This window comes from Eleutherodactylus coqui, chromosome 10, assembly GCF_035609145.1.
Source record: "Eleutherodactylus coqui strain aEleCoq1 chromosome 10, aEleCoq1.hap1, whole genome shotgun sequence".
Lineage (NCBI taxonomy): Eukaryota > Metazoa > Chordata > Amphibia > Anura > Eleutherodactylidae > Eleutherodactylus > Eleutherodactylus coqui.
The window spans coordinates 24086397-24098600 of record NC_089846.1 but is presented as its reverse complement, the minus strand read 5'-3'; the positions used below and the strand labels follow the sequence as shown (position 1 = coordinate 24098600).

Below are 12204 nucleotides of genomic sequence, written 5' to 3'. Positions count from 1 at the left end.
TGCAGGAATATCACCTACTACTAGGGGGCGCTGTAGAGGCATTTTTCTATTTGCATGCATTTCCCAGAGGCGCATGCATGGCTTATGCTTCTCCTCACACCCACTCTGCGCTCTCCCTAAGGAGAAGCTTTATCCCTCCAGACCCAATTAGCAGTCCTGCCTGGCAGAGCCCCCAGCCCTCTGGCTCTGTAACATGATAGACGAGGGGCCGCATGGAGCGACGTCATGATCCACCTGTTACGGGATAGCAGAGGGAGTGTAATATATACGAAGCATGGCCCCAGTCGCAGCTCGCCGTCTGGAAGTCTTCTATAATAACACCACATCAGATCATTCTGCACGGCCTCATTCCCAAAAGTTTATTTTTTGTTGTGTTTTTTTCTTTTTATTTATTTTTTTACAACAATGTGAATGTGAATAAAATTTCAACACCCTGAAACAGGTTAATGACGATGGGGCTGAAAGGTAAGAGGGGGGGAGGGAGGGTGATGCGGGGATTCTATAGGACACCAAGTATATTATGCACAGGAGGAGTAAAAGGGCCCCACAATCACATGTTGAGGTATTTGGAAGATTCTCACTTTCATGGAATTTGTTGATGGAAGAGAAAAAAACCCCAAAAGAATTAAAAAAAAACCAAAAACAAAACAGTAAAACAAAATATAAAAGACGTTCACAAAAAAATAGACGTTTCTAAACATAGAACATGGTATTCTCAGTACAGTACAGCCTAGATTACAATATAATATAGAACACAACAGATACATAATCATCTTCAGCTCCAAATTTACACATAGATACTAACATCTCTACAGAATGTACTCCAAAGCCAGTTGGGTCTCCAAGCAACATGAAACTTTAAAGAGAGCAATGAGAAGGTGTAAAGAGGGGGGGTCGGGGGTATTTGGGGGTGGGGAGGGGGTATGGGAAGTCGTTAAATTAAAATGAGTTCCTCCATTCCTGGTGTGAGATACCAGACAGAGTAAAATGCGGGGGGGATGCAAGGGGGAGGGGGGAGGAGTAAAGGGCGACAGCAGCACTAAACATTTGGCCAATTTGTTAAAAACACAAAAATAAAAAAAATTCGTACAGCTTTTAAGAAGCAATTTATACAACCAAGCAGTGAAGAATGAAATCTACAGAGAGGTCCATGAAGAAGAAGGACTTTGGTACAATTTCACCAGGACGCGCCTACAAAAATATTCCCTTAAAATATATAAAACACAATTTTTAAATTAATTTTTTTTCTTAATTTATCATTTATTTTAGATTTCTTTTTTTACCCCTTCATCCCTGAGTTACGTTATTTGAGCATCACTGCAGGGTTTAGGTTACCAAAATATAACATGAATGAAATGTATCCATGACTTAAAAAAATAAAGACCCTGTTATATAAATCTTTAACATAGTAACTTCTCTATCTGGTTAGATAACCGGTTCGGTTGTGGTGGAGCGGCTGACGAGCACCAGAAACTGTCCACCTTATATTAGGAAGTATGTTAGCTCTCCTTGGTTTCCATACACCAATAGGCAGTTATACACATACCAACCCTGGAACCAGGAATGTGCTGCTATAGGGACTGCCACTGAACTGCTGAAGTTGGCATAGCAGCTACCAGCAGCAACCACTAGGTGGAGCTGAATGCCTACAGCCTTTATAGAGCTGTATAAATCCACATGTAGTTAGCTCCCTCTAGTGGTGGCGGCGCACAGTCACAATTATATAAATGATCTAGTTGGAAAAACAAAGCTCCTCTATACAGATATATTATCATATAAATTGGGATGGTGGACATTAAGTGTTACTGGCATTTGAAAGAAAAAGTTGACAGGTTACATAGACACGTCAGGAATTTTGATTGGTGCAGGTCTGGGTACCGAGACCCCACAGATCGCCAAGATGAAGGGGTGCAAGAGCTCACCTGAGCGCCCCTGCCCCTCCGTTGTAGTGATCGGTACAAGCGCTGCACTCACTTCTGTACACTGTTGGCTTTGCTTGGCCGATTAAAACTGACTGCTGTACAGATTTCTGTGCTTTTGCTCCCTTGTTTTAGCAATCAGTGGGGGGTCTCAGCACCAAGGTCCCCACCAATCATAACTTCTGACATGTCTGTATGCCATCTCGGGTGCAGTACACATGGTAGAGAGCTGAGTGGGGCTCAGACCGAGTTCTGTTGTGGGGTACTACGATTTATGTACCCCCTGCTGAGGGGGATTAACGAGCGTGATGCAGTCGGGGCTTATTTACTATTGTATATTTAATTAGTTTTCTGCCACAGTTTCCACCAAAAAACTTTATTTTTTCTGACTCCGACACATGGACGTTTCTCTGTAAGAAAAAAAAAAATGAGTGACGTAAATGGGCCTTAACTACCAGGCAGCGTTGGTAAATCTGCCCCCGAATGGATGAATGGCGGCGCCTCAGCAGTTCTAGGGGCCACAGCGCACGGTCCTCAGTGCGGGCTGTTATATGCTGGTAAGTAAACCTCTGCAGTGTCGGTCTTTGTAGCGCAGACTACTTCCTGTAACATAAGAGATTCCCAGAGATTAGACCCTCCACACGCGGGGCCGTCCAGATAAGGTCTCTCAGGAGTGAAGGGGGACTGTACAGCAGGAAGCCACGGTTGCTTCCTTCCATCCTCAGCCGGTGTCGGCCCACAGACCTGTGGAAACCATCAGCACCTTCAGAAATTTTAAATAGCTTCAAATAAAAATAATTAATGAAAAAAAAAAAAAAAAAAAAAGCTTCAAAGCACCAGAGATTTCACAGTGGGGGTGACCGCGGTCGCCTCGCAGGTTGCTGAGCCAGTCACGTCTCTCCATGATAAAAGCCTTTGTTTTCCTTGATCTGCTGCAGGAATGACGGGGGAGTTATATACTTTCATTAAATAACATTTATATTATTATTTTTTTTTACACATTTTTATATTGCACTTCACAATGCTTTCTGCCCGTATTACCCATAATGCTCTTCTGTTACCAGCTCCCTGGCAGAAGGGGAGGATAACGTTTAATTGTATACAATTTTTTTGGTTTTGTCTCTCAGGCGGGTGACTGGTGGAGCGCGTATCTTCCGTATTCCTTTAGCCAACAGCCCTTTCCAGTGAGTGTCAGCTCTGGGGACAATGATTGTTTCCTGTCCCCTCAACTTCCATTGTGTAGAGGGATGGGGGGGCATATTGGTATCCCCTCCATTTTCAGTTCTGCTCTGGAACAATGGATTGGGAGGGGCGCAGGTGACTGCGATTAGCTCTACTATGTTGGCAAGTCATTTGGCACCTTTCATCCGCTTGGGGTAAGAGGAGATTCGGGGTCCAATGGATGCAGAACCAACATCACTCTTCACAAGAAGCACACACTCCCCACTTCCAAGTGAAGGTTCTTGCCGGGTGTGGATGGAGGGAGGTTCAACACGTCAACGATTGGTAACTGAGTTGGGTCTTGTGTCCGAAAGGTAAAGATGGTTTGGTGCCAACGTCCATCTTGTAACTGCAAAGGCAAATACTTATTAAAATGGCAATTTATATAGTTCAAAGCATTGTAACTTTATTCACATCGCTGTGGAGGACAGGAGTAAGGTCACATGTCCACGGCCGTAGCGGTAAAATGTGGCGTGTCTCCCCACACCGGTTTACCGATTTTTCTAAACACCAATCATGCGTAATGTGACATAATGTCTTTTTTTAAAACTTCCTGGCTCTGGTTTATAGCGGGGTTACATATGGATACGCCGCCCGTATACAATGTATTGCGTGCGGACAGTGTTGCATACGCTGCCTATACAGATGTATAGGGGCTCACGCTGCGAGGTACGTAGAGAAATCGAGCATGCTGCAATCTATTCCTTGTGTATCAACACGCACATGGGGCAATGAAAGGCCATTGCTTCCATTCACCGCATATCACGCGGCTGGGCAACACACATGTAATATGCGGTGAAATACAGCTGTGGGCATGAGCTCTAATGTCTGCAGCAAATCCACCCGGTGTGGACATATCCTCAGGGTGCTATCCTGGACCCAGGATAGTCCATGTGAACCACATCCGCACCAAAATCTGCATCTCTAACATGGATATCACTGGGGATCAGCAAAGCCAAAATCATAGTTGCAAATCTGCATTGCAATGGACGTTGAGCGTGCAGACTCTGGTGTAGGGATGTTCCAGCTGAACTTCCTTGCTCCTGTGAAGGCACCCTTACAGTCCTGCAGGGTCTTAGACCACCACCTACCTCGGACTTGTACCTACACCGGCGCCGCCTACCTCGGACTTGTACCTACACCGGCGCCGCCTACCTCGGACTTGTACCTACACCGGCGCCGCCTACCTCGGACTTGTACCTACACCGGCGGCGCCTACCTCGGACTTGTACCTACACCGGCGGCGCCTACCTCGGACTTGTACCTACACCGGCGGCGCCTACCTCGGACTTGTACCTACACCGGCGCCGCCTACCTCGGACTTGTACCTACACCGGCGCCGCCTACCTCGGACTTGTACCTACACCGGCGCGGAGGAGAGGGGGAGAGGGAGAGGGGGACGGGAAGGGGAGAGGGAGAGAGAGATCTCCCCCCCCGCCAGCACCCGAATCTTTGCGGGCTAGCAGACAGGTACTTGGTAAGGACAATACTCGCTCGAGTATCTGTCCTTACCGAGTAGTACGCTCGCTCATCTCTACTCTTGAACTCTTCTGTGAAAGCAGCCTTGGATGAATGACCTGGCCTGCTGGAAGCAGTGGGTTCAGCTAATATGTATGGTTACCCTCTGCCCACAGAGTATTCTTGGACGAGCTCAGTCACTCTCTAATGCCTCTTTTACATGAGATGAGACTAACGATTCTCGTTTGCCTGAGCGAACAAGCTGGTGATGTAATCACCAGCTCATGTGCCCTAAGGCGACGTGTTTAGTACTAGTCTACTAATCGTTCAGGGTTTCACATTCTGAAACCCTGAGCAATTAGGCTAACTTCACTCCAGGAATGCAGAGATCCTGCAGCGCAGCTGCCACAGCCGCGGGAGAGGATTGTGGAGTTTCTCCCATTGCTTCCAGTGGGGCCGACAATGTAAGATCACGCAGATAGACAGAACATGCCGCCAATTGTTTCTTGCATAACATTGCAGTGCCATGTAGGAAAACCTCGTACATATGTGTGACCCCATTCAAAAGAATGGAGTTAATATATGTGCGTCTTGCAGCGCACAAATCTCGTGCGATTTTGATCCCGCGTGACGCCAGGCTTAGTGTTTAAACTGCACAATGAGTGAACGAGCCGGCGCTGATCTTTATGCTGGGTGAAACCGAGCGACAAACGGGAAGCGCGCAATTCTTGTTGGTCGTTGGCTCGTTTAGACTGAACAATTATCTTACGTTTCACTCATTTAAACGGTTCTCTGAGCGATACTTGTACAGTGTAAACGCAGCATTCGTGATAAGAGGCCTCACTGGGTGGACATCGAACAAAGCCCATATTCTCGCCATGGATATAAAGTGTTCTTCATATCAAAAATCTGGAGGCGGCTTGGAACTGCGCAACTGCCAGAAGCTACAGCTACTCTCCACCCCGAGTCTTGTTATAAGCGGGCCCAGACTGTATATCACGGCCGCTGCCCGTATCTTGTAGGTATACCATTTGTATATCTTACACTAATCCTTGGATCTTATGTCTTTTTGATAGTCTTGATATTTGGTATGTTTCTTGTCTTAAGCTAATTAATGACATTTGCTTAAAGTGATTATCTGTTGTGTGTGACGCTATGCATGCTGACAAACAGACTCCATGCCCTTGAAATGCCCACTTAGGCGTTTTGCCAGGGATCTGCGCATCATCTGCAGCAAAACCCCCAACAGTGTCGAATATTGCACCGGGTCGGTTTCCCCGGCGTGTGGATGAGATCTGTAAGGCCTCCTTCCCACGAGCGTGACGGGCTCCGCCGCGTAATATTCCGCAGTGAAGCCCGTCATGGCGCCCCCCAGAGACCCCATACTTACCAGCAGAAGATAGCGTGAAGACGCTTCCCCGCCAACCGCCGTCGCGTCATGTGACACGCCCACCGCGTCACATGACGCGGCCGGCCGTGTCACGTGACGCGCCGGCCGCGTCATATGACGCGCGGCGGTAGGCGGGGAAGCGTTTTTTCACGCTATCTTCCGCTGGTTGCAGCGGGAGATAGCGTGAACGGACGACTTCCATTGACTGCAATGGAAGCCGTCAGCGCGTACACCCGCGGCAAATAGAACATGCTGCGGGTGAGAACGGGAGATTTCACGGTGCGTAATTCCGCGGTGGAATTACGCATCGTGAGCATTGTGCTATTAGGTTCAATAGAACCTAATAGCAGGGGGCAACGCAGCGGATTTTTGCCGCGGATTTACGCGGCGTAAATCCGTTCGTGGGAAGGAGGCCTTAGAGTGTCAACCACATGGATGGAGTCCACAGCACTTCTGTTACGTGTGAACCTCGTATAGTCCGGGGGAAGCACAAGGACTCTTCTACGTGGCTCATGCAATGCTGGTTTGGCTGATATCCCTACTAATGTTGCAAGGGCTGTTAAAAGGTTGGATATTGTCTCGTAGGGTAGCTACCCGTCCAGTAGGGGGCGCTGTGCAGGATTATTCAGTAGGTTCGCTTTATAACCAGGTGAACGTTAAAGTTTCATTTTTAACGTAAATCAGTTGGTAATGTTTCTGCCCCTTTTATATAGATTCACTGTATTTTATTTCCAGTATCAGTCTATATGTTGGATTAGAGGGCTAGTACAAAAAATGAAAATCAGCTAGCCCTGGTGAAGACTGGATTCAACTGGAGCAAAACACTAAAAGTACAGGGAGAGCTTATTGCCTTTCCTATAAAGTGACTGCCAGTGTCTGAAGGGAACCCGTCCGGCCCCCGTAGCACCATAAGTTATAGTGCTGTCAGCATGACAAGGAGCCGGGTGATGGAATTGTTATACTCATCGGCTTTCCTGCAGTAATCTCCTTTAAAGTCCAGGCAGTGCACAAAAATCTGACGCTTCAGTCCCGCCTGTGCTCTGCCATAGACTTATATAGGGAAGCGCGAACTCAGGACTCTGAAGAGTTATTTCTGTATGTAGCCGGGACTTCAGAGGGGACAGCGCTGGAGCGCAGGGAGTGCGGAGTATAAAAAATACATCGCCGGCTCCGTCACCTCCCAACAGCACAATAACTTAGTTTATGGTGCTGTGGGAACCAAGAGCCGAACCGCAGAGCACTGCTGTATATTCTGTATATACACCAAGTGGATATCTAAGTAAAACAACCCCTTTCGCCATCTACAGCCCTCCTATAGTTTATTACCTATAGTCTCTTCACTGTGATTTGTGGCTCTAGAGGACCAACATCCACGGACCACCACATGACCCACGATGGCTTTAGTAAGAGACTGGGATGGGACCCCACAATCCTGAGAATGACTTGGTTGCACAGCGGCCCTCCCAGGAACCCGCTATACCTGCAACGGCAGCACAGCCCCGCTCTTCAGGATCAGTGGGGGTCCCACCCAACAATGTATTGGGATAGCCTAGTGATTTTGAAGAGTGTATATAACATTTTGTGAACATTCAGCCAAAGTGACACTTGTGGGTCCGACACGGATGTTGGGGGAGGAGGTCTGGCTCAAAATCTGCATTACAATTCATCAAAAATATGTTGGATGGGGTGGTTAAGGGGTTAGGAGAAGTTGGGGGGCCCCAAGATAACCTTTTGCACCCAGGCCCATGAGCCTTTCGCTACACCCCTGGCGTTGAGGTCAGGATCTATGCGGCCATTCAGGTTCCTTCACACCAAACTAGTCCTACTAGGACTCTACTGGCCTGGCTTGTGCAAGTCATGCTGGAAGAGGTAAGTGCCTTCCTCAGACCTGGTAACATACCATTGGCTAAAATGTCTTTGTATGCTGTAGCATTGACATTCACTTGAATTGAGGGTCCAAATACTGAAAGAGTCCCATACCATTATTCCCCCTCCACAAGCTGGACACGATGCATTCTGGTAAGTAGCGTTCTCCGATCATCCGCCAACCCAGATTAATCCGTCATGCTGCCAAACCATGAAATGTGATTCTTCCCACTAGAGTAAACCTCCCCAGAGTGCAGCGGTAATGCGCTTTACACTCCTCCAGCTGGCGCTTGGCATTGAGTATGGTGCTCTTAGGGCCATTTGCAGTTGCTTAACCATGGAAACCCATTTGCTGAAGCTCCCGATGTGCGGTTCATATGCTGATGTCACTTCCAGAGTTGGTTTGAAATCACAGTAAGCAATGCAACCGAGGATAGACTAGTTTTATGCACTTCAGCACTTGGCGGCCTTCACTGTGAGTTGGCACGGTCTACTCCTCTGTGGTTGAACTGTGACTACATGATGCGTCCACTTCCTAATGCTACCTACACAGGCGAGCGCGATACCTGCATTTTACCTGCGAGGTGATGTTCAGGCAAACGCTCCTTGCATCACTTCTGTGAATTCCCTATCTTCTTGCGCAAGTTTCACGCACCATAGTGGATTGGAAGGGTTTCCCATTGATTTCAATAGGAAACCCCGCATCGCACATCAAGCGATGTATTTAAGGTCCAAGTGTAAGCAATGGCCGATGCGTACCAAGAAAGGCAAAAAAAAAATAAAGCGTGCCACGATTTTTTTCCTTGCTACCTTGCAGTGAGGGAAAACATTGCTCATATGTATGCAGGGGCGTAACTATAGAGGGTGCAGGGGATGCAGTTGCACCCGGGCCCAGGAGCCTTAGGGGGCCCATAAGGCCTCTCTTCTCCATATAGGGAGCCCAGTACTATGAATAAAGCATTATAGCTGGGGGCCCTGTTACAGGTTTTGCATTGGGGCCCAGAAGCTTCAAGTTATGTCTCCGTGCAGCATGATTTAGGTATGGGTACGGGTACAGATAGAGGGGGGCCCCAGCTCACGTTTTGCATCAGGGCCCCTGAGCCTTTAGTTAAGCCCCTGTATGTATGACCCCATTCAAAATAATGGAGTTCATATGCACAAGATTCTCTGCCGTTTGCAATCTGCCCAATAATAGACCTTACAATTCATTGGAGAGGATGGGATATTGTACAAGCTACTACTAAGGTTACATTGCACTGTTGTGTGCTTGATTTTATGCACTTGGGTGCGGCCGAGAAACCCCAAATGATGAGTAAATAATGTGGTATTGAAGAGCAGAGGTTCCATCAATTACTGGAGGAAATGATTTATGGAACTTTTTTCTTTTTCTAAACTTTTGCTAATCTGAGAAAACTTCTATACAACGGAATAATCCCATTCTGTGCTCGGTTACAGCAGTCGGGCCTCTTACCCTGCAATCATCCACAGTCACCTCCGGCTGATACTGGCTTCCAGCCTCAATGATCTGTCCGTTCCAGGCCTTGAATCGCACAGCATTCTGGGAGGGTTTGTCTGACGAGACGTCCCACACGGGGACATTCAGGCAGTGGACTGTTATGTGCTGCACGGCTTCCGAACTCAAGAGGTGGAGAAAGTTCATCTGCACTCTGCCAACTTCAAACACCAACTGCAGAAAGAAGGGCACAGGGCTTTAGTGCGGAGGTTGAGGCGGGCACATGCTCCTCCTCATTGTCACAGTCTGCTGGTCTCGCCATTAGAACAGCTGCTATGCTATCTATGGAAGAAAGTGTCCCTCACATGTCTTTCATATCACAAGAGGCTGAAATGATCTCCAATATTGTCTCACACCAAAATATAAAACTAAGCAAAACCACGGCAGCAATGAAGGTGAAAGAAAAAGATATATGAATATCCAGGTTACAAGACAGAAGGAGGGCAACAGCCATCACATAAGGAGAAGAGTAACAATAAGCATGCATAGTAGAATGAATCCTGCCCACTACATACAGACGTTCGCCCGTTACTTCCACGTAGACTTCTGGGCAGGGTCAGGAATTCTATGCAGATTTATTACTACTGTTCCCCTATTTATATGATCGCCCTCCTCCTGATTTATAACCTGCTCGTGTGCGGGCTTGATGATAGATTTCTTAGTTAGGATATTAATAAAGATTTCTTTAACTTTGTTGCTGTGGTGGTTTTGTTTGGACCGTTTTACTGTAGATCTGTGTTGTGTCCCATTTATGTAGGTGCTGTACTCGTAGCTAAACAGTACTAATTAGGCTGGGTTCACACGGGGCGCATTTGCCGCGAAAATTCCGTCCGGAATTTTGCCACGACAAATCTGCCTGTGGCCGCTAATCCCGGGGTTAGCCAGCCATGTGGACGAGATTTCTCAGAAATCTCCTCCACACCGGGCAGCGAATCCGCCACAGATTTGCCGGCCACAGCATGCTCTTTTTTTTACTTCTTCCGCTGCGGCCCCTACGGAAACGCCGGCCGCAGCGGAAGAGCAAGCGGCCAGGCCGCTTCAAAACCCGCAGCTAAGTGCCGTGGGTTTTGAAGCGGCGCTTCTCATAATAATAGGTTCATCACGGCAAACCGCGGTGAAATATCGCAACGCCCGTAGACAGCTGGCCTTAAAATTCAACAGATTTATCACTGAGTTGTCTGGCGTATATCCAGACCACCTGCTCTCGGTCTGCAGGGTCTCATGTCTAGACTGTATTAGTAAATAAACCCCATTGTTTGAGATGAAACATCCCTGCAGTTTTTGATGCGTTTTTTTAGAGCCCAGACGTGGATGCCGTGGGAGAAGTAGAAGGCCTCAGGTAGATTTCGTATTCCTTTCCTCTATCTATGAAGGGAATTTGCAGCTCTGGTTCAGAAAATGGAGCTCCTGGCATCCTAAGCGTAGCCTTGTTTATGCAAAACTACTATTTTACATCACTTTCGGCGTGACCTTCAACCTTTTTCACAGTTTTTTTTTTATTTTAGTAAGTTCTACAAGCCTCACTACTCAAAGGACAACAAGGAAAAGCAACCAACTTGATAACAATCACACAAAGCAAAGACAGATGTTCTACTGTCAGCACTAATACATGGCCTTCGGAGCTGAATGCTACTGCGACCTACACTTTATACTCCAGCCAAGGAGAGCCGGTTCCTACCCACCCGGTGATGCCGTACTTTATTTTCTCGGTTGTTTTGTTATAACTTTAGATACGTTCAGGTAATTGAACAAAATGTGTTGCCTTACAGCAAATTATCTATCATGATCTAATAATGGTATTCTCTACAATGCTAATCTAATAATGGTATTATTACGTCACAACTGGTGCTATGAGATTCCAAGTATAGCTTGTCCTTTATTGCTGCTGGTCCGGGGTGTAGGAGTCCAGTGGGCGGTCCCATCAGTCCCCTGACAGTTACTACTGTACTTAAACTCCTACACGGAGGGCTGTCCCTCGCTGATAGGACCGCCCACTGGACTCCGGCTCAAGAGGAGCAGGGATTTAAATCAATAAATGGTAAGTTATTTCCCCACCAAACTATATACTGCTCTCCTCAGCTCCTCCCATTCTATAACATGCTGCCTGCAGAGCAGACATTATGTTCCATGTGACAGGTTCCCTTTAAGGTCCCAAATAAGATAAAGCTTTTGTAGCCTACAGCACTATTCTTCCCATTAAATCGGAGAGTATTTGTTGTGGAAGACCTCCAACACAAATGGGCACAGGTCCTAAGTAACCAATCTTGAATGAAAAGGTTGTTTTATTCATTTGTTTTACTTTTAAATGTTATTAACAGATTTTATCCAGATGTTCCATCCATAGTAAAGAATAATGCCAACGGCACTAACAGAATCCATAGCCCCACTGTTAGTGAATTGGAGGAGTACCGCTCTTACAAGTAGCGTCCTTCTGCCATACTATAATAACCGGACAGCATATATACGCGCCTTGTTCTTTAGGGGTGTAATCTAGTCTTAATACAACAAAGCTGTCATTAAAAAGGGGAAAAGGGATTGTAGCACAATTGCAAGTTATCCACTAATCAACATTGAGACCACCACTAATGTCAAGAACGGGGTCCTGCGTTACCTGTCCTAGGTGGGGTTACTGTACCCCCTGCACTGAGGAGGAGGGTGAATAAAGTGCACTAGTGCTCCATTCACGTTCAATGGGGTGCAGAGATAGCCGAACGAGTGCTGCTAGGCTATTTCTGTCAGTCCTATTGAAATGAATGGAGTGCTGACTACACCTGCTCAGCCAGCGGTTCATTCACAGCGATAAGAGAGTGGGGGACACAGGAGACCCCCACCAATCG

General features: G+C 47.1%; 1 protein-coding gene across 1 annotated transcript in view; it reads right to left on the bottom strand.

Moving 5' to 3' along the window:
- Positions 1-894: 894 nt before the first annotated feature.
- Positions 895-12204, bottom strand: part of COL27A1 (collagen type XXVII alpha 1 chain) — a 280568-nt gene continuing 269258 nt past the window's right edge. Inside the window, exons 60-61 of the mRNA XM_066580587.1 lie at positions 9326-9541; positions 895-3489 (exon numbers count right to left, since the gene is read on the bottom strand). Coding sequence (XP_066436684.1) covers positions 3343-3489; positions 9326-9541 — 363 coding nt within the window. The 3' untranslated portion in view covers positions 895-3342. The remainder of the gene's footprint in view (positions 3490-9325; positions 9542-12204) is intronic.